Source organism: Pipistrellus hanaki (genome assembly GCF_964339955.1).
Source record: "Pipistrellus hanaki genome assembly, chromosome: 13".
NCBI classification, from domain to species: domain Eukaryota; kingdom Metazoa; phylum Chordata; class Mammalia; order Chiroptera; family Vespertilionidae; genus Pipistrellus; species Pipistrellus hanaki.
This window is the reverse complement of record NC_140515.1, coordinates 35,825,042-35,847,797: the sequence shown is the minus strand read 5'-3', so window position 1 is coordinate 35,847,797 and position 22,756 is coordinate 35,825,042. Positions and strand designations below refer to the sequence as shown.

The 22,756-nt window shown below is 43.4% G+C and overlaps 2 protein-coding genes across 5 annotated transcripts in view; one reads left to right on the top strand and one right to left on the bottom strand.

The window, feature by feature from the left end:
• The window catches only part of TOPBP1 (DNA topoisomerase II binding protein 1), a 48,958-nt gene extending 39,602 nt beyond the window's left edge, over positions 1 to 9,356 (bottom strand). The window contains exons 1-6 of one of the 3 annotated variants that reach the window (XM_084902115.1): positions 9,160 to 9,356; positions 8,516 to 8,606; positions 6,263 to 6,397; positions 3,696 to 3,839; positions 1,552 to 1,733; positions 374 to 570 (exon numbers count right to left, since the gene is read on the bottom strand). In XM_084902115.1, the coding sequence (XP_084758241.1) occupies positions 374 to 570; positions 1,552 to 1,733; positions 3,696 to 3,839; positions 6,263 to 6,397; positions 8,516 to 8,599 (742 nt within the window). In that variant the 5' untranslated portion in view covers positions 8,600 to 8,606; positions 9,160 to 9,356. Of the gene's footprint in view, positions 1 to 373; positions 571 to 1,551; positions 1,734 to 3,695; positions 3,840 to 4,583; positions 4,749 to 6,262; positions 6,398 to 8,515; positions 8,607 to 9,159 lie in introns of those variants that run through there. The other 2 variants (XM_084902116.1, XM_084902117.1) reach the window with 2 other exon arrangements.
• Positions 9,357 to 18,825: 9,469 nt separating this feature from the next.
• LOC311631709 (inhibitor of carbonic anhydrase-like) overlaps positions 18,826 to 22,756 on the top strand; it is a 36,304-nt gene continuing 32,373 nt past the window's right edge. Inside the window, exons 1-2 of one of the 2 annotated variants that reach the window (XM_084902127.1) lie at positions 18,826 to 18,984; positions 20,883 to 21,052. In XM_084902127.1, coding sequence (XP_084758253.1) covers positions 20,909 to 21,052 — 144 coding nt within the window. In that variant the 5' untranslated portion in view covers positions 18,826 to 18,984; positions 20,883 to 20,908. Of the gene's footprint in view, positions 19,360 to 20,882; positions 21,053 to 22,756 lie in introns of both variants that reach the window. The other variant, XM_084902126.1, reaches the window with a different exon arrangement.

Below are 22,756 nucleotides of genomic sequence, written 5' to 3'. Positions count from 1 at the left end.
GAGATTACAAAGATATGTAATTTAACTACAACTATTAGCTCTCTTGTTATCCATACAAATTTCTTATCTCTTTTCTAAGTATTTGGTAATTGTGTAGGAGACAAAAAAAATTAAAAGATTGGATAATAAATTTAGATAAAGCACCACTGAAAATTTTTATTTTATATTTATTGAATGACTTGGGTAAACACTAGGACAATCATGTAATTTTTCTACGAATTGTGACCTAAACTATTTTTGTAAGATTTCTAGGGGGGAAAAATATCACACTACATTTATGATATGTCAGAAGCAAAAGCTATTCTGTAAAGAAAATCTTAAGTTGTTAAAAAGTAGAGAAAATCTTGCATTTGTCCAAGGAAATAGTTTTTACCTTTTGGCTCTTGTACAATGAGGTGTGTACATTCATTCATTTTCAATTGTCCCATGTATTGGCCTCCATGCTTAACTGTAAGTTGCTGAACTGACTTCCTTTCTAAGCCACACAAACCAGTCACACAGATTATGCAACCAAGAAAAATAGGACACTTGAAGTCTTCCATGTTTATATCAGTATATCTAGTTATTGTACTGGGGAAAACAAATAAAAAGGAGAAAAATGAATGTATTAAATATACCAGATAGTTTAAAGTTCACCAGAAAAATAAGAATATCACTAATGCTTTCCTCATTTTTAAAGATTTTTATTAAATATTAAGAAAAGGGGAACTCACAGACACTCAGAATTACACTAATTGCTAATCTAAGCTCGGTACCATATCTCTAATAAAAAGTAATGTTTTAAGGGAAAACTCTTCATTAACTCTAAGTCTGTGCTGGTAAAAGTGGTGGTTATTCCCCAAAATTTTAAGTCTGAATCTCTACTTTGGTTGCCTACTAGAAAAACAGAATCTGTATCCTTTTCTTATACAAATAATAAGCAATGATTTGGGGCAGAAACCAACAAAAATATCACTGTCCTTCTGTTGCCACGCTCGGCAGATGTGCTGATGGAACAGGCTGGGAATGAGGGTAGTGAGATGCTTTCCTGTTTTGCTCACTACATATGCCTACAGCCTAGCTCACGGCAGATACATAAAATGGGCTCAATTAATATTTATTGAATGATCACATCCCAGCTAATGACTTACATGATTATTTTCAACCTTACATATATCCACTTTGGGAGGGAATACAAGTGACTAATTTGGTCTCCATATTAACATATAGGACAGTACTGAAGAAGAAAGCAATATAAAACTTGCAGCTGCCATATTGATTTCCCCAACTATTTTACAGATACTGCTCAAAACAATTTTATTATCAAAGCATTTCCTACCTTGTAGCTAATTCTAACCCATAGCCCATTCTACCTGTCAACTTCTAACCGGGTAACAGCTTTTAAAATCTGCTCTTTTGTTTTCATTGGAGAAAAGAATAATGACCCAATTTTTGTCCCTGAATGACAAATCCAAAGATACAATAAAACCTCCCCTATGGAAACTCACAATAAGCTAGAATGACTAAACATATTATTTTCAAATCTAGAATATATCGAAATGTCTTTCTTACTTCTCTTGTGACTTCTCCCAAAGTGTGTTAACCCAAGAAGGAAGCAAAATTGGTTTCTTTAGATTTGCAGCAACTAAGTATTTTTTGCTACCAACTTCTCCGGCAATAAGGTGAGTTACTGATAGATTCAGGTCTCTGTATACACGTCCACCCATCATTTGTACGTATTTATGAACTTCTTCCTGTAGTCCCAAGAGAAAATATATTAATACTGAAGCAAACCTCTATTTTTTTATACAATATCCCATATATATCTTGTTAGCTTAAATGCACAAGTGTTTCTCGCCAACATAAAGTTAAATAAATAACCAAATTACTTTTTGGAAGGTAAATATAAATTATAAAAAGAAAATTTTTAAATTTCTATTTATTGATTTTAGAGAGGGAGGAAGGGAAAAAGAAAGCGAGAGCAAGAAACATCATTATCATTCCACTTATTTATGCATTCATTGGTTGCTTCTAGTGTGTGCCCTGACTGAATATCGAACCCACAACCTTGGTATATTGCAATGATACTCTAACCAAATGAGCTCCTGGGCCAGGACATAGATTTTATTTTATTTATTTATTTATTTTTTTAAAATATATTTTATTGATTTTTCACAGAGGGGAAGGGAGAGAGATAGAGAGCTAGAAACGTCGATGAGAAAGAAACATTGACCAGCTGCCTCTTGCACACCCTCCACCGGGGATGTGCCCGCAACCAACGTACATGCCCCTGACCGGAATCGAACCTGGGACCTTTCAGTCCGCAGACCGACGCTCTACCACTGAGCCAAACCGGCTTCGGCCAGGGCATAGATTTTAAAATAATACCATTATACATTATTTTCCTAATTATCTCTTTATAAAGTCATTAAACTATGTTGTTGTTTTTTAAAATATATTTTTATTGATTTTTAGAGAGAGAGGGGAAGGGAGAGGGATAGAGAAAGAAAAACCTCGATGTTGAGAAACAGTGGTCAGTTGGCCTTCTGTACACACCTCAATTATGGACCGAACCCACAACCTGGACATGTGCCCTGACTGGGAATCCCACTGGTTACCTTTCGGGTGCATGGATGATGCTTAACCAACTGAGCCACACTGGCTAAGGCACTATATTACTTCTATAATAAACAAAGTATTTTAATTTACCAGACATATTTTAAAATGAGTAAATTACATATGTAACATAATATATCTACTACATACCTCTCTCTCAGAACCCCTCTTCCCTTTTTATAGGATTTCCCATCTACAGTGGAAAAATGTTTCAAAAGCAAACTTATTGACTATGTAGGGGGAAAAGTGAGTTTCCTTTTACTTTAAATTTTTTTTTTTTTTTTTTTGCTTAGCCCTGGACAGTTCAGTCCGGTGGATAGAGCATCAGCCTACAGACTGAAAGGTCACAGGTTTCATTCCAGGCAAGGTCATATGCCCAGGTTGTGGGCTTGATTCCCAGTGGAGGGCGTGCAGGAGGCAGCCAATTGATGATTCTCATCACTGATGTTTCTCTCTCTCTCTCTCTCTTTTTTAAAAAATATATTTTATTGATTTTTTACAGAGAGGAAGATAGAGAGATAAAGAGTTAGAAACATCGATGAGAGAGAATCATCGATCAGCTGCCTCTTGCACACCTCCTACTGGGGATGTGCCAACAACCAAGGTACATGCCCTTGACTGGAATCAAACCGGGGACCTTTCAGTCTCCAGACTGATGCTCTATCCACTGAGCCAAATCGGTTTCGGCAATTGATGTTTCTCTATCTCTCTCCCTTTCTCTCTGTAATCAATAAAAATGGATTTAAAATGTATCTTCTTAAAAATAAAACAGATTCCACTCTATTCAACTCATAAAAAAATAAAAAAGATAGTCCTGGCCAGTGTTGCTCAGTTGGTTGAGCATTGTCTTGTGCACCAAAGGGTTGCAGGTTTAATTTCCAGTCATGGCACATGCACAGGTTTTGGGTTTGGTACCTCGTCAGGGTGCATTAGGAGGCAACCGATTGATACTTCTCTCTCAATCGGTTTCTCTTTCTCTCTTAAAATAATAAAAATGAAAAAAATATAAAAATATAAACACCAAGTATAAAGTCTTCCAAGTATATTCTACACAATAAAAAATTAAGTATGGAAATACAGACGTATTCCTCAATACCTACCCTTTTGTCTTTTTCCAGGCTTGTACAAGATACAGTTACATCACACATAACCATATTATAAACTGGATGCTCAGCTCTTGGGACACATCGCTGGTGCTGCATACAAAATATAACTACTTGAGGACCAACAATTCTGCAGCCAAGCTATAAAAAAGGGGGAAAGTTTAGTAAGTAACATTTTATATTATTTACCAATTCTTTATAGAAGTTGATGATCACCACAAAATTTCACCAAATTGTTTTAAGAAAAATATAGAGACCATTATATAATTTCTCAGACATAGTACTCATTAACTACACACACATAAAAGCAAGTCAAACAATGCAGGCTATCAAAAGAAGCAAGCTCCAAGAGCTACATTCACTCAAAATTACCAATGAAATTTTAATCACAATCGTAACAATGGGAAGGGTGTATGACTAACAGTCTGAAGCCATAATTAGGAATTATCCTTGCATACTTTTTAAATGGAGCACCCAGCCAATGAAACAGTTTAAAGTATTAAGCCTAAATAACCCTCATCTAAAATACCTCTTATATCACCAAAAAACAAAACCATATAATTCTGGGCAGTTTCTACATTTGTTTTAAATATTCTGTCTGCAACTCAAAGTCTTCCCAAAGAAAACCCACAAACACTTCTTTTAAGATACTGCAGGTTACTAAAAACAAAAACGACATTTCATTTTCATTGATAATTGACACTAGCACATTCAAGCCAGGCTAAAAAATCTACAGTTGTGCAAATCACCATAATATGACTGAAATATCTACAGAGTAAATGATTATCTTCTTGGTCAAAAGAAAATGGAGTTTTTAAGCTATTGATTCTATCTGACAAGCAGTGTTATTTCCAAAAGGTGCTTCCGGCAAAAGTGGGCACAGACCTTCCACAAACTGTACAGATACTGCATCTGCCTACTCTTCTAGGTTTTCTTCTCCTTCAAACAAGAATCACTTCTTTGTAATCTGGATGGAATTACAGCCCGTTTACTTTTATTTCAATGCTTCTCTCTTGTCCAGACACCAAAAAAGTAATGAGTCAGTAGACTCTAGAATCAACAGAAAGAAATGAAGATGGCTCACTGGTATATTAGCAATACACTCATCACCAAAATGCTTCCTTTTAACATAACTTTTCAGTCTTTAGGAAGTACAGGTATTAAATTCTACCTGCAAGAGCAAGTAATCTGAAAGAAGCGGTCTTTTCCTACTCTATTTCTCCCTGAAATATTTTGCAATCACACTGAGTTTAAAGTACAATAGAACTCAGTCACTAAAATGCTTCATTATAGCCCTGGCTGGTGTGGCTCAGTTGGTTGGGCGTGCAACGTAAGGTTGCTGGTTCAGTTCCCCGACAGGGCACATGCCTGAGCAAGGTGTGCAGGAGGCAGCCAATGTTACTCTCTCACACCATGTTTCTCTCTCTCCCTCTCCCTCTAAAAATCAATAAAATAAACTTTTTAAAAGAGGGATTAATTTAAAAAATAAAATGCTTCATTACTATAGGATTCCCTTACACTAAATGAAGTTAAATCCCCTGAAATACTATAAAAAATTACATATTAACAAAAGCTTATTATAACATAACTAGAGGCCTGGTGCACGAAATTCGTATGGGGGAAGGAAAGGGTCCCCTCAGCCCAGCCTGCACAATCTCCAATCCGGGACCCCTCGGGAGATATCTGACTGGCAGTTGGATATCCCTCTCACAACCCAGGACCACTGGCTCCTAACTGCTCACCTGCCTGCTTGATCACCCCTAATTGCCCCCCTGATGGCCTGGTCATCCCCAACTGCCCCCGCTGACAGCCTAGTTGCCCCCAACTACCCCCACCGCCAGCCTGGTTGCCCCATGCAGCCTGTTCGGTCATCCATTTGGTTGTTTCAAATGCGATGGTTGCTTAGCCTTTTATTATATATATATGTATGTGTGTGTGTGTATGTATATGTATGTATGTATGTATGTGTATATATATATATACATATATATGTATGTATATATATGTATATGTATGTATGTACTAGAGGCCTGGTGAATGAAAATTCATGCACTGGAATGGGGGTCCCTCAGCCTGGGCTTCCCCCTCTCAGTTCGGGAGCCCTCAGGGGCAGGAAGCAACCTGGTGATCAGGGGAAGGCAATACCCCATCACATCTTTGCTGCTGCTACTGCCGGCAGTGCAAGCCTCGGCCAGCTCTGGGCGGCTGGGCAGCCTCCATCCAAGGCTTGCCTGCACCTCTGAGGAGACTGGGCAGCTGAGGAGACTGGGGGGCTCCAGAGGCAGGCGTGCAGAGCAGCTGGATCTACCTTGCTGCACGACTGCCTCCCAGGCAGGGCTGAGGGAACTGGACGCCGCCATATTTGCAATGGCGTGAGAGTCAATTAGCATATTCCCTCTTTATTAGATAGGATAGATTAGCCTTTAAAAATATTCCAGTCTTCCCAAACCAAATAATTTTTTGTATTCATAATTTGCATACTTCATGATCAATAAATAATATGTCCACTGAAGCAAAAACAAATCAAAAAACATACTGAAGAAACACAATGTAAGTTAGCAAACCTTTTTGAGGTGATCAAAAACACCACCACTAAAAGGGTCACATATATAAAGTGATCTGTCATCCTCCTTAAGCTTCAATGCCTCTTCCTCTGTAATAATCTGAAGATATTCTTCGGACTGGAACTCTTTTATTGACTGAAAGAAAAAGATGAAATGAGATTGCACCTGAAATTGTCACTTGCTATTTAAGTCCTACAAGCTCTATATTTAAAATCCATCCCAAATCCAGCCTTTTCCTTGGACTCCTCCATCACCTCTCACCTAAACTCCTGCATAAGTCTCTCAAGTGTTTTCTTCTCCCTCCCTTGCCTTAAATCTTTTCTCCACACAACAGCAAGAAATCTTTTTAACAATATAAATCACATTATGTCCCTCTACTAAAGAACTTCAATGTCTTCCAAGCACACCCATATGAAATCCACATTTCTTAGGATGGCCTACAAGACCATGGCGTCCAGCCCTTGCCTGTCCCCCTACCCTTATCTTCGACCTCTCACCGACCTTACTTTTTCTCTAGTCACTCCAGCATTCTTGCTACCACTGGAGCAAGCGGAGCAGGACCTCCTTTAGAGGCTTTGCTCTTGCTCCCACTGCCTGGAATACTATTTGCCCAGGTCATCACCAGACTCAAGGCCTTATTCAAATGTCACCTTCTCTGAGATGCCCTTCCTGATCACTATTTCTTTTTCTTTTCTTAAAAAAAAAAAAAAAAAAAAAAAAAAAAAATATATATATATATATATATATATATATATATATATATATATATTATTGATTTTTAACAGAGAGGAAAGGAGAGAGAGAGCTAGAAACGTCAATGAGAGAGAAACATCGACCAGCTGACTCTTGCACACCCCCACCGGGGATGTGCCCGCAACCAATGTACATGCCCTTGATCGGAATTGAACCCGGGACCTTTCAGTCCGCAGACCGACACTCTACCGCTGAGTCAAACCGGTTTCGGCTGTCTCTCTCTTAAAAGAAAAGTTTCACGGGCTTGTTTGCCACCATATCCTGGCACCCAGGTAAGCACGCGAATATTTTCTGAACAAAATTTGAAATCCTCATGTTAAATACTTAGAATGATCCTTTAAAATGAGTAAGTCAGATCATGCCACTGTTCTGATTAAAACCTTCCAACCGCTTTCCATCTCACTGAGAGAAAAAGCCAAAGTCCTCACGATGGCCCTAAGTCCTCTTAAACCTGCTCTCTGAAGCATTCCTTAATATTCTTCCATTTCTTGCTCATCATACTACAGCCACACCAATGTTGGGTAACACTCCATGCACTTTCCCAGAGGCCTGTCTTCCCTCTGCCCAAAACCTTCACCAGATAGCCACACGGCTATCTCACTTCCTTCAAGTAAACTCAAATATCATCTTCTCCATAAACGATAGCTCAATCACACTCTATTTAAAATTACAACCTTCCAGGCCCCTTTACCCGTTTTGCTCTTTTCTCTTCACTTAACACTTAGCATACTGTAACATACTATATAGTTTACCCATTTGTCATGTCAGATTAATGTCTCTTTCCTCCTGCTAGAATAGAAGGTAAACTCTAAGAAAGCAGCAATCTTCACCTGCTCTGATCACAGATGTATCCCATGTGCTTGAGCAGTGCTTATCAGACACACAATAATTATTTGCTGAAGGAGTAAACTTTAAGGAAAACCCTGCTACAACAGAGCTTCTTAAATTTTAATGTACAGAGAAATCACACTGAGGATCTTGTTAAAATGTAGATTCTAATTGTTTAAGTCTGAGTTGGGCCCAAGTTCTGTTTTTATAACAAACTCTTAAGGTATGCTGCTGCTGCTGCTGGGGTCTGGGAGCAGCAAGGCTCCACCCTACCTCTGGGTCCTCCCATATGATACTGTACATTATACTGTACATAATGAAACACACTTTTAACAACCTGCTAACCAAATAATGAACTGTAACCAGTACAGGACTGACTCAAAATTTTCAACACACAAAAATCTATTCTAATTAGTAGACAAAAGAAAGCAACTTAATTTCCAATTTGCCACTTTTAACAGAAATCTCATAATTTAAACCCCCCCCCACATTTAAAGACATATTTACATTAATTAAATCTAGCAATGAGATATCTGTGTTAATGAGACTACAGTAAAACTATGTATTTATGAAAATAAAATAACTATTACTGAGATATAAAGATCCAATAAATCAAAAACTCTAAAACCAAGAAAATAAAGCATCAAACAAGATGTTTTCAACTGTTCTTACCTCAAGAGCTTTAAGAAAGCATTCGGAATTGTCTGGAGACTTTAAAAACTTCACAAAAAACGGTTCTTTGTCATTTTTGGACATTTTTAAACTGTCAAAACAAGGGAACCAAAAACAAAAACACATTATGCATCACGCTATCTGCCTAAGAAACCTACTTTTTTTTCTGCACAGACAAGAACACCTAAGGATAGGCATTTTGGCCTCGCCCGTGAATTCATCCACTCCGTTTGTAAGAATCGCAGGAAAGTGGGCAAAGTCAAAGGAAAAAGATAACCTGCAAGTCCTAGGACGAACTCAATGTCCCGTAGTTCAATACGTTAAGGGCCTTCATACTGGGGCTCTAAGTGCCCTAAACCAATGAACAATCCACTGCATTTCGCTCCGGGCACAGGATGAACCTGGCTCAGCAGGTTAAGTTAGTACCGGGGCTTCAATGTGAACGTGCAAGCCAGGCAGCAAGGCGCTGCCTCCAGAGGGCCGGGCGCCCGAGCTCCCCACCCGCTCGGGGAAGGCCCGGCTCCCGGCCCGGCCACAGCCACAGCCGCCCCTCCCCGCCGGTTACAGGGGCCGCAGGGGCCGGGGCGGCGGGAACGCCCGGGCTGCGGCGGGGAAGGAGCGGGCCCTCTCCGCGCCTCACTCACCTCCGTGGAGCTCGGGGGTTTGGGGGCGGCGTGTGGGGGCGCGCGCGGCCAGCGGGAGAGCGGCTGGGGTCGGGCGCCAGCCCGGCGCACACCCGCCGCACCCCGCGGCGCCCCCACCCCAGGCGAACGCGGAACCCGGAAGTGCCCGAGACCCCGAACCGACTTTCGCGCCAAGGGCGCGGACGCGCTCACCGTTTCCGGCGGAAGTGACATCACCTGCAGCTGCGGGCGGGGGGTGGAGTCGTCCAAAGGGGTGGCAGGCTTCGGGAAAGCTGGGCGTTCTCGCCGGCCTTGGGGCTCAGGGGAAGGACTTGGGCCGGTTGTCCTGGCAGGGGCTTAGGGTTTTTGGAGGGCGGCCCTGGCACCGGCGCGGGCCGAGCACCCTCGGCTCAGGGGGTGGGGCCGCTGGGGATTAAGGTGCGGAAGGGCCGCGGGCCCCAGGTACCTTAGGGGAAGTCCTAAAACAAGGAAATGTAAAGCTTCAAGCCAGGATGGGGGGGGGGGGGGGGGGGGAAAGAGCGTTTCCTCTATAAATAGTTTTTTAAAAATATTTTTATTGCAAATAAGCATAGACAACGGATACAAGACACTGGTGGGGGGGCAGGTGAGGGCATATATTGAGGTAGGGGAGCGGGGGATGGGGGGAGAGAAGGTCAATGGGGGGAAAAAGGGAGACATGTACTACTATTTGTAATACTTCAAACAATAAAAAAAAGACAAAATGTTGTATATTTAAGGAACATTAAAAATATATACATTTTCTATTGATTTCAGAAAGGGAGAGGGAGAGATAGAAACATCCATGATCAAAGAATCATGGGTTGGCTGCCTCCTGCACGTCCCCCATTGGGGATCCAACCCAAAACCTGGGTATGCGCCCTTGACCCCAATCGAACCCAGGACCCTTTAGTTCATAGGCCTACGCTCTATTCCCTGAGGCAAACCTGCCAGGCTCCGTAAATATTTTATGCACTGCCTGAGCCAGGCAGTGCATGAGAAACCACATATTATCACCCAAAACAACTCTTATGAGGCAAACAGTGGTATTTTCATCTCACAGATGTAAAAGCTGAGGCTTAGATTAGTTAAATGATGTGTCCGAGGTCACACAGTTAAGTGGTAAAGTTCGGATGTAAGCCAAGTCTTTTTCCATTTTATTTTCCATCACCATTGATTCCCTCCTATACTTTCAGCCCCCATCCACCACCACCTCCAATCACCACTTGTCTGTGTCCATTTCATTTTTTTTTATTTTTATGAATCCCTCCACTAACCTCCACCACCACCCCCACCAGACCTGACTGCCTGCTATCCATGAATCTGTCTTTATTTTGCTTGACTTGTGGATGAAAATAGGGGTTCAATGGAAAGTAATCTCAGAGTGATCTAATCATACATTCCTAACTGGGCAGGTATGATGGGCAGTCAAGCCTCGGGCACAGAACTTTAGGAAAAGACTTTACCTTAAGGCAGCCCTGTCCATGTTTCTGTGCAACAAGGTTAACACACCTTTGAAACGGCCCCCACCAGGCTCCGCCTTCCAATAGTGCCCACCCTTTCCGACCCCGCCTTATAAAGTGTGAATCTTAACTATTCTAATCTGACCTGGGCCTTGCTTTCTCCCACCTTCAGGCAATCTTCCTTACAACCAATCTCAAATGCCTAAAAACAACTGCAAACTGTTAGTCTCTAGTCTCCAAAGCATTTATTATCTCAGTCTATTGAAATCTTGCTTCCAGGTGTATCCTTGCTTGGCAATAAATTTTTACAAAAACTCTCTACAGGTTTGTACGTTCTTACATCCACAGACGCCGCAGACAGCCTCTTTTCCCTACAATTCAGCAAAATAGGATCACTGCCTACTACAGCCAAGAGGACAGGAGGGAAGAAAGATGTCTGGATGACTAGATTGCACGCCAAGTGCAAAGAGGTCTTTGCCAAGATTGTCAATGGCCCTCTCCCACTCTTTCTCCCTTCAGTGAGCATTTCATCTTTCTCTGTAACTCCCTGAGTCTAGAGGAGATCTGGGATGGAAACTAAAGTTCAAATGATGAAGGTTAGGGGGACAGGAGGTAAAACAGGACGACAAAATCTTGGCTTGTTCATGATGAACAAGTCTGTTCAAATGACAGACTGCTTAGTGTTTATTTTAATCTTGAGATTGAAAAGCTCATGATTTTGGATTGAGTAATGTGAGAGTTTAATACCATATTCCTTGATTGTTTTTCTCTTTCTTCTTAGCAACTAAAGATAGCAATGAGCAGCTTGGGCCTAAGTATATGAATATGCCCAAGCCAAGTGAGTCAGAATCGGTAACATGAGGGCTCAACGGTAAAGACCTGGTGCTGTTGTTGGGGACAGGGCGAGGAAACTCTTAAAAATAAAGTTAGTTTAAAAAACAAACACAAAAAACCCCACAATGCTACAGTTAATTGTGAGGGAGCAAATCTGTCATGAAGCTGTAACAATAATGACTATTCATAGGGTACTTCAGTGTCCATAAAGGACTCCTGCTTGCACTATTTCTGTTTACTTTTCTCAGCAATCCTCTAGTCTAGTATGTTGGCATCATTGTCCCATATTATGTAGATGGAGAAAGTGAGCTTCTGGCACTTTGTCACAGCCAGGAAGTGGGTGTACCTTGGCTTGAGAAGAGGTGGCCTGACTGGAACCCTGCGTCCCTTCTGACCAACCACACTGCTCCTTGTCACATGCTGCCTGCACACCTCCGCATGAAGGTCTGCACTGGGGCCTTGCTGCTGATGAAGATGAGGAGGAAAAGGAAAGCACTCTGAGCTTTTAGCCAGCTGGATGTGAAGAGCAGGGGAGTCAACCTTGCAAATGACAAGTTCTCCCATCTGTGTCTCCACATTAGCTAGAGCAGTGGTTCTCCTCCTAGTGTAGTACCTGGACAGGATGCCTCACCCAGCAATGTGTTGGAAATGGAAATTCTTGGGCCTGACCTCAGGCCTGCGGAGTCAGGAACTCTGAGGGCAGGTGCAGCATCCTGTGTTTGCATAGTCCTCCTCCAGGTGATTGGGATGCACCTTGAAGTTTGCTTGAACAGCAGTCCCTTTGGAAAGGGGGGAAATGGTTAGGTCAGTTGTGGTTAATGACTTCCTGAAAATGGGGAATAGCTGTGATGTACCCGGATGTAACTCTCAGAAGAAAGAGTTCAGGGATTAGCATTCCCCTCACCTCTCTGGCATTCAGGGGCACCTCCCTATTTCTTTGGCACTTTTTCACCTAGAACCAGACACTCCAGACCCTTGCAGTAGGATTAAAGGGGACTTTATATTGATCTATTTGTAGAATGGAAAAACACAAGAAACAAATATGACAAAACAGTATTTTTAAAATAGAGGTAGTGGGAGTATGAGTTATATTTTGCTACATAGATAAGATTTCTCAAAATTAATAAATAAACTAAAAATAGATTTTTGAGGGTTTTATATTTTTTTCAGTGCTATAAATGAATGAATTTGTATAAGTAAAGGGCTTATAATTTAAAATGAATGAGACTAGCAATCTTAAGTAGTCTTTGCTGTGGCAAAACATTAGTTTAAACTGTTGTCTTCAGTAATGTGAAAAGTAAAACAGACCTACTGATTCTGGTGTGGTGGAGGGAAAGGGATAAAATAGAATCTTAACAGCATGTGTTGGTACTGGCTGCATATAATTAGGTATTATAAGAAACAGACAACAAGCTCCAGGTGGAATTTGAATCTAAAAACCAGGGGAATTAAAATAGAATCAGAGGTATGGAAGGGGAGTGAACAATATTAACTGGTGAATATAATAGAATCAGAGGTATGGAAGGGGAGTGAACTGACGATTCTCAGGGAAAAGGAAAGGGGGGGGGGGGTTGTGGGAAGAGACTGAACATAAACTGCACCTATGGATGAGGACAATGGGGGAGTGGGGAAAAGGCAGAGGGTTGGGTGGGAACCTGGTGGAGGGGAGCAATGGAGGGGGGAAAAATGAGGAACATTTGTAATAATATGAACAATAAAGATTTATTTATTTTTTTTAAAAAGGGGGAATTTAGCAATCTACAAATGTGAGGTTTTGCAAGGTTGGGAAAGCTGACTGCATCTAGGCCCTAAAAATGAGATATACCAGAGAGAGGTTTTAAATGGCCATTACAACCCATCCATGTAGAGAAGATCTAGTTAAGAGTATGGTCCTGCCCTCAACGGTTTGGTTCAGTGGATAGAGCATCGACCTGCGGACTGAAGGGTCCCGGGTTCGATTCTGGTCGGAGGCATGTACCTTGGTTGCGGGCATATCCCCAGTAGGGGGTGTGCAGGAGGCAGCTGATTGATGTTTCTCTCTCATTGATGTTTCTAACTTGATATTTCTAAATACACATAATCATTATGTGTATTTATTCATTCATTCGATTTTGTTTGGAGACCTATAGGATAGCAGACCCTATTTTCCAATCTAGGATTAGCATATTTTTTGCAACATGACTTTGTCCCCGTACAAAGGAAGTTTTCGGAGTTTGCTCCATCCTGAGGTCAGGGCACCTTGGATTTGAGCTGTGTTAGCTTTAGATAGATGATTAACCTTATCCCTCTCCTTTCCTCTCTGTAAAAAATCAGTAATATATAAATATATTTTACTGATTTTTTACAGAGAGGGAAGGAGAGGGATAGAGAGTTAGAAACATCGATGAGAGAGAAACATCGACCAGCTGCCTCCTGCACACCCCCTACTGGGGATGTGCCCACAACCAAGTTACATGCCCGGGACCCTTCAGTCTGCAGGCTCTATCCACTGAGCCAAACCGGTTTTGGCAATAAAATATTTATTTTTTTTAAAAAAAAGAGTATGGTTCTTGCACCCAAGCCAGGTAATTACCATGGATTGAGAGAAAGAGAGGTATGGGGCCAAGGACAGCAGCCAGGCTTGAACATTAGTTTGAGAAAACTGTGGAATGGCTACTGTTGCAGGGAGAGAGCTCTTTCAGGGCTTCCTGGCAACTTTGCACGCATCCATAGGAGCAGAGGTGAGAACGACAGCACATCTAACCTCCTGCTCTGCTGCTGTGAGAAGTTGTGTCAAAGAAACAGAGGTGTCGTTAGCACTCTGGATGTCCTTCCTTTGCAACATGACTCTGTCCCCGTACAAAGGAAGTTTTCGGAGTTTGCTCCATCCTGAGGTCAGGGGCACCTTGGATTTGAGCTGTGTTAGCTTTAGATAGATGATTAACCTTAGGGGGTCATGTTCCCCTCTTAACCCTATTTGGTTTTTATCAGCAGGTCTGCAGAGAAGATTGCTCAACCCACTTTTGAGACAATCATTATGTGTATTTATTTATTCATTCATTCGATTTTGTTTGGAGCCCTATATGATAGCAGACCCTATTTTCCAATCTAGGATTAGCATATTTAAAAAATATATATATTGATTTTTTACAGAGAGGAAAGGAGAGGGATAGAGAGTTAGAAACATCGATGAGAGAGAATCATCGATCAGCTGCCTCTTACACACCCCCTACTGGGGATGTGCCAGCAACCAAGGTACATGTCCATGACTGGAATCAAACCAGGACCTTTCAGTCTCCAGACTGATGCTCTATCCATTGAGCCAAACCAGTTTCAGCTAGGATTAGCATATTGAACAGAAAAATCTGGTCTCTGCCCTCAAACCACCTATTTCCCTTCAACAGGATGAATGAATGAAGTGAGAGCGAGGGCACTTGTAAATGAGCACAATAACCTCTAAATTCATTCACTCAGAAATAATAACTAGTCTTAAACGATAAAGATTAAGAATTAGCAGCTAACATAGTCCTCACTCCTGCTTCTGTCTTGATGACATAGCAAGTGCAGCAATTGTGCCCTTGTTGAGGACAACCAGATGTGGCTCAAGCACTAGAAAAGATCTGCATGACAGCATTAGAGAAGAAAGGTGCCAAGTTTCTGGGAAAGGGGAGGTCACACAGAGGTGAGATGACATTCTGAAACCACATTTTCCTGAGGGCATTTGCCACTTCTGGGCTCAAGGGGAGAGGTGTCTGGAAGAGGGCCTATGCTAGCAGAGCTATGGCAGTCCCAGGGATGGAAAGCGGAAGCAGAGGCATGACTGCAATCAGAAGTGGGGTGCAGTGAACTAATCCTGACGAATGAATAGTGTTTCCTTAAAGTATTTGGCACAACTGGAAACTCCGTGGAATGAGAGACCAAAAGGAGAATTCTACACCCTAGAGCAGTGGTTGGCAAGTTGCGGCTCACAAGCCACATGCGGTTCTTTGGCACCTTGAGTGTGGCTCTTCCACAAAATATCACGGCCTGGGCAAGTCTATGTCGAAGAAGTGGCATCAGAAGAAGTTTAAGTTTAAAAAATTTGGCTCTCAAAAGAAATTTTAATCGTTGTACTGTTGATATTTGGCTCTGTGGGCTAATGAGTTTGCTGACCGCTGCCTTAGAGGGATTCCGATGACTACACTTGGTGAGTTAGTTCCTATGGCTGCTGTAACAATCACCACAAACGTACTGCCTTAAAACAACACAATTTACTATCTCGCAGCTCTGCAGGTCAGAAGTCTGAAAGGGGTCTCCCTGGGAAAAGTTGAAGGTCTCATCGGAGATGTACTCCTGTCTGAAGACTTGACAGGAGGACCCGTTTTCTTGCTTTTGCTCCCATTTTTTGGCCCATGGCCTCCCTCCCTTTCATCTTCCAAGCCCAAAATGGCAGAGCCTGTCTTACATTGCATCCTTCACACACTAACTCTTTGCTTCCCTCCTCCACATCTGAAAGACCCTTGTGATTACATTGGCACACCCAGATAATCCAGGATGAAAGTCACATGGTTAGTAACTTTGTTTCCACCTGCAACCTTAACTCCTTCTTGCCATGTGACATAACATATTCACGGTTTGTGGGATGAGGACATGGACATTTTTTTTGGGAGGGGGGCATTATTCTGTGTATCACAGCAGGCTTTCAGTAGCTAGACTCTGGAAGCTTACCCAAGCTGCAACTTAGCCTGGATGCGGCACAACCCTGATTGGATGAAAGTGATCAGTCCCCATTCTATCTTTTTAGCAAAATAAAAGGATGAATGCACTTTAGAAATAGTAGATTATCTGAAGCCTCTAAAAAAAAAAAAAAAAACTTTATACACAATGTCCAATTACTTGTTCAAGCAAAAATTAAAAGGCATGCCAAGAGAACTATGTGTCCAAAAACTAATAGGAGACCACATAATATAAACAAATATACCCGTTCATCGATGGTGTGAGATATCAGAATAATTATTACTTTTGATCATCAGTGGTTATAAGAGGGATGAAGGCGCTTCTGGGCTCCTGGTAATATTCTCTTTCTTTATCTGAGTCCTGGTTACATGGGTGTGTTCCTATTGTGTCAAACCATGGGCTGTATACTTATATCGTTATCATAATTCAATAAAAAGTTTGTATTAAAACTATATACATTTCTTTTCCTCTAAATGAAAAAGAGGAAAGGACTGCTATTCTCATTTTTAAAAATGCTAAAGGTCAAAGGATTCCTTGGGTGGAAGAAGAAGTAGCTGAAAGACCCAGCTTGGCATCTCTGCCCCTAGGCAAGGTGCCCCTGCTATGGGGTGGTACAGCAGATGGTTACCAGGACGTGTGTGTCACCATCACAGCTGGCCCAGAGTAAGGGTTTACCCCTTAGCAGCCTCTGGGCCAAATCACATGCCGAGGATCTCTTGATGAGTGTCTCACCAAGGAGAGAACTCATTTATCCTTTCCTTTGCAATTATGTTCAACAGGGATTGCTGGTCCAGAGATTGCTTGAATCCTGACCAGAAATATACTATTGTAGCTATTTCCAGCTCAAGAGCAGAGGGGCTGTGGTTAGCAGGGACCCTGACAGCCTCTATGCACATCATGTACCCTGTGTAACAGGCTTCTATGTCTTTCTCGGTGGGCTTCTCACTCTGAAGCCCAAAGGGTCGCCTTAGAAACTAACCAGCTGTGAGAGGTCCCCTCCTCTCACACCCTACCCTAGTCACCTGGCACACAGAGAGGGAACTGGACATTCTTGAATTGGAATTAACTCAGTTGTCTGGAGGGGGAGAAGAATGGTGATCATCTTTCCATTAGATCGTCCAAGGATGTCCTTGGCCTTGTGGCTTCTGTGATTTACAATCTCTTCTGACTCCCTCAGGACTATCTCTGACCTCAGTGGAAGGCAGGGTTAGTTCCTGCTGGAGGGATTAACTTTTCATGTCTTGGTAGAGGCTGAAACAAACAACATTTACCAGCAAAGATTCATCTTTTGTACAAAAGAAGAGGGTGTAGAATAAATTTTTTTGTGTGTGTGGGTTAAAGTAATAAGATAGGCTGTTTAAATTTAATTATAACACAGTCTTACATTCTGAAGGCCCAATTCTGAGGATGCTTTATTAGATAAAGTCTTGGAAAAAGTTTGAATTATGCCATTACCAGTTCTAAAACGAATTGAATAGAAACTCTATTTAAAATGTATCCAGGGCAAAAGACTTGAACCAATCCTTTACACGAGAGGGCTAAGTGGCCAATAAGCACACCAATTGATACTCAACCTCATTAGTTTCCAAAGAAATTCAAAATTATAATACAAGACCTCCAACATTCCTACCCAGTCAGCAAAAATGTGGAGCAAATTCCCGTATCTTACGTCCAGATTGCAAATTGGTTCAGCCATTTTGGAAAACTGTTAGGCAACCTCTATTTAAGTTGACCATATGTCTACATATGACCAAGCAATTACTTTCCTGGGGAAAGACCCTGCAGAAACGCATCCCCTATGTGCACTAACAGACATGTACTAGAATGCTCATAGCAGCACTCACTTCATGCCCACACTAGACACTGCTACCACCACCAGGAAAGATAAGTGTGCTCCATACACAGTATGGAATAATATGCCACACCGAGAATGCATGGAGGACAACTGTTCACAAGTACAAGCTTGAGTGTAAGAAGCCAGACACAAAATTGTATGTATGCATTGTTTGATTCTATCTCCTTAAATTTTTTTTAAAGTATATATATTTAAAAAATATATATTTTATTGATTTTTTACAGAGAGGAAGGGAGAGGGATAGTTAGAAACATCGATGAGAGAGAATCATCGATCAGCTGCCTCTTGCACATCTCCTACTGGGGATGTGCCCGCAACCAAGGTACATGCCCTTGACCGGAATCGAACCCAGGACCTTTTGGTCCACAGGCCGACGCTCTATCCACTGAGCTAAACCGGTTTCGGCTCTCATTAAAATATTTTTAAAAATCCACAGAATTCGTGTATGTTGTTGTAAGTTATGATAATGGATCTCTTGCTGGGGCGGGGGGGGGGAGGTAAGGGGGATGGAAAGTGACCTGAAGGAGGGCACCGGGAAGCCATCTCTACTCTGATCCCATCGTTTTCATGACCCTGGTGCTGGTATGTGGATTTCACAAGGTGGCAATTCTTCAAGTTGTATGCCAGCATATGTGAAGTTTTATGTGATGTTTATTGTGCTTCAATGAAACCTTCTTAAACGTTATTTAAATCAGGAAGACTTCCTCCAGGCGGAGCTCACAGACTGGGGACTGGGCTGCAGGTGGCCTTCAGCAGCAGGTGGGAGGGACCTTGTCATTTGTCGGGGGTGAGTTCCAAGAGGGGCCCGGAGGGGGCAGCAGAGACGCTTTCAGTGGAAGAGTCTGAAAACTGTCCAAAGCGTGGTGCGCACATCCTTTGCTGGGCGAAGGGTCCCCAGGGTTCACCCTGAGGACCGGCCCCCAGTCCTGAGGAGTCTGTGCCCAAACATTGAAGAGCTGCTTAGCTGATGAAGCTCCGGAGGTGAGGGAATGTAAGGGGACCTGGTGGATCGCTCTTGCCTCGTCCAGCGGGCTCCAGGAGGCTTCGGGGTTCAGCCTTGCTCTTGGGGCACTGTGCAGAGGGGGCAGCCTCGGGGCAGGGGACGAGTGGGTGACAATTTGCTGTCCTCCCGCCCCGCAGAAGGCCCCAGCTGCTCTGGGGCGAGCCGGGGGTGTGGCAAAGGTGACAGCCAGGAAGGGCGAACCCTTCGAGGAGGCGGATCCCCTCTTCTACCCCACCGGGAGGACAGGTGGAGCTGGCCCAGACGGGCTGGACCTGGTCTGTGTATCACTCCGGCAGCAACAGCAGTGAGGATGAGGCTCACCATCTGCACCCTGCTGTGCACGGGGGCGCTGGGTGAGTGGTGCACCCGGGGGTGGGGGCCGGCCCTCCAGGACTGTGACCCGGTGCTTGCCGAGGGTCAGCTAGAGCGGGACTCTGAATCCCCTGGGTCCGAGGAGCCCCAAGGCAGCCTAGCACCCAAAGGGCCTTCCGCCCAAGGTGCACCCAGGCACCTGACCAACTTAGCCTAGGGCTGGGGGTTCACAAACTAGGACCAGCTGTCCATCCTGCCTGGCCCCAGGGATGAGCTAAGGATATTTTCTATATTTTTGAATGGTTGAAAGAAAATCAAAATAGTTTTGACACGCTTGTTACATGAAATTCCAAGTTCGGTGTCCATGAATAGAATTTTATTAGAACACAGTCTCACTCGTTCGGGTAAGTGTCCGTGGCTGCTTTCGGGCTTAAAGGGCAGAGCTAAGCGGTTTCCACAGAGACTGTGTGGCCCGCAAAGCCTGAACTATTTACTCAGCTCATTACAGAAACCCGTGGCCTAGAGGCTGTTGATCCTGTTTACAGCGAAGGAAACAGGGACAGAGGAGAATGAGTTTCCAAAGGACTCACCGGTTATTATTAAGGGATTAAAAGGGAAGGGCACATGCCAAGTATGCTTGACTCATTGCGTGTCTAACGAGAGGATCTTTCCTGCTCTGAAATGTTCACCTCCCATCCCTACCACATACCAGCGAGGGAGAGGAATGTAGGGAGAAAACCACCAGCCTAGAATGGGATTCCTCCTGCCGCTCAGTGCTGTGACCTCTCTGAGCTGTTGTCATTAGTTCAGGAGGTACTGCTTTTCCACAGTAAGCACACAGTTGCTGTGAAAGTGCAATAAGATAATGTATCTAATGGCCGAGCTCTAGGCACAGGTAAAAACCCTGCACATAAACGTAGGGGCGCCCTCCTGTGTTATGAGGTGGGCAGGGCTCTTGGCTGAGTGATTGCAAGGAAGGTAGGGGTGCAACATCAATGAACTCAGGCCAGTGCAGAGCCCTCGCTGAATCAGCAGCTGTTGTTTCTGTCCAGCCCTGGTTGGGTCAGGTCTCAGGCTGTCTTAGATCATTCCTGGAGTAGGGTATCTCACATAGGGGGAGGGTAGTCTGGGCCGGGCAGAGGAAGGAGAAGGCAGGAAAGGCAAGGAGCGCTGTGGTGGGCTCTCCCCGGCCCGGTCTGCCACACAGGGCCTCCCAGCGAGCTCCTCTGGCGTGGGGGCGAGGCTGGAAAGGCAGAGTACAGCTGTGGCCCCGGGTCCTTCCCAAATTCTTCCGGAACAGGGCTTCTGTTCTTTGTTCTTCCTCTATCTTCTCTCTTGGCAATGTCAGGGGCTGACCAATAGTTCATTTTTTCCAATCGGCTCCGTGTTTACAAACCAGAGGCAAGAGCTGCCTCTCCTTTTGTCCCAGCCTCAGAATGCAGTGGAACCGGAACACTTCCCTGCCCATGGGCAGGAGTGGAAGGAGGACAGGGCAGAGGGTCCCTTCAGAGGGTGCTGCTGTCTCTCCTGCTGGAACAGGGCGTTCTGTCCTTTTCTCCTGTAGGGCTGTGCCTGGCTGACCCCGACAAAATGGTGCGATGGTGCACCGTCTCAGGTCATGAATTCGAGAAGTGCTTGCTTTTCAGCAGGAGTAGGAGGGAATTTCTCCCTGAGGCTCCCGTTGTCTCGTGTGTGAATAAAACCTCCCACCATGAGTGCATCCAGGCCATTGCGGTAAGTCACGGCTGCCTAAAGGAGAGCGGAAGACAATCCGCACTTCCTCTTGCTCCTGGCGTTCTGGAACAATTCTGTACTCACACACTGGAGGCGGATGTACTTCAGAAATGAACATCGGAGCGGCTACCTTTAATGAGTCTTAAAGCAAAACACAACATGCTCTGAAAGGGGGTTATTTTGAGAACACAGGGGAAAAAACAAGAATTTTTGCTATCAAAATAACATGGTTTGGAAGTTCTTAACACAGCATAAGAAGGAGATGAATGATGCTCACGGGGAAGAGAAATACAGTGACAGGATTGCAGATAATAGCTGATCCCTTTCTTTTCTTTTTAAAAAAATATATATCTTTTTATTGATTTCAGAGAGGAAGGGAGAGGGAGAGACAGAAACATCAATGATGAGAGAGAATCATTGATAGGGGCTGCCTCCTGCACACCCCCCACTGGGGATTGAGCCCGCAGCTGGGGCATATGCCCTTGGCCGGAATCAAACCCGGGACCCCTCAGTCTGCAGGCCAACGCTCTATCCACTGAGCCAAACTGGCTAGGGCCCTTTGTTTTCTAAGTTTTCCAAAATCTTCTTTACTCCTTCAACATTGTTCCTGCTCATTTGAACTTGTGTCAGATGCTGTGCTGGGCAGTGATTTAAAGACACATACTCTTGAGGAGCTTACAGTCTAATAGGGAGAGAAGAAAACTATGCAAAACAAATAGACATGTAATTTCAGATTGTGTGACGTACAATGAAGGGGGAAAATAGAATGCTCTGACTGAGCTTTGAGTGTCAGGAACAATCTCCCTGAGAGGGAACAATGAAGCTGAGACCCCATGGAAGAGCCAGCGAACACAGTTGTGTGCAAAGGCCCTGAGGCAGGGGAGAGCTGAGCTTGTTTGAGTTGCTGTGGAGGAGTCAGGGTAACAGGAGGAGACTGGAAGGAGCAATTAGGTGGAAGAGGAAAAACTCAGCCAAATGGAGCTTGACTAACTCAGGAAATCAGTGATTTGGTACAAACTACTGGTATGCTCTTTTTTGTTTGTTTTTAAGTTGGACCTCAGTTACAATCATGGCTTAATTAGAACCCTTTGCCCTGACTGGTTTTGCTCAGTGGATAGAGAGTCAGTCTGCAGACTCAAGGGTCCCAGATTCCATACCGGTCAAGGGCATGTACCTTGGTTGCGGATATATTCCCGGTGTGTGTGTGTGTGGGGGGAGAGAGGGTGTAGGAGGCAGCTGATTGATGTTTCTCATTGATGTTTCTAACTCTCCCACTCCTTTCCTCTCTGTAAAAAATCAAGAAAAAATATTTTTTAAAAAGAACTCTTGAATTATGATTATGTTCAGCTTTGGTCTCTGCATGCCCCTCTTTATTTTTAAATATGTTAATAATATAAAATCATACTATCCAGGAACCCACCACAAGTTCTCAAAACTTCATTATTGCCAATAGCTTACTTTTAGCAATAGATTTGCGGCAGCATTGGATTCTATAGAAATGGTGACACTTCGGGTAGTGTCACCTATTGGCCTTACTTACAATGATCCATGTACTTCCCCTTCCTGAGCAATAGAATCCTAAGAATTTTTTGCCTTATTTGTTTTTGGTGTTAAGTTCTATGAGTTCTTTATATATTTTTGGATATTAACCCTTTTAGTGGATGTATCATTTGTGAATATCTTGCCCATTCAGTAAGCTGTCTT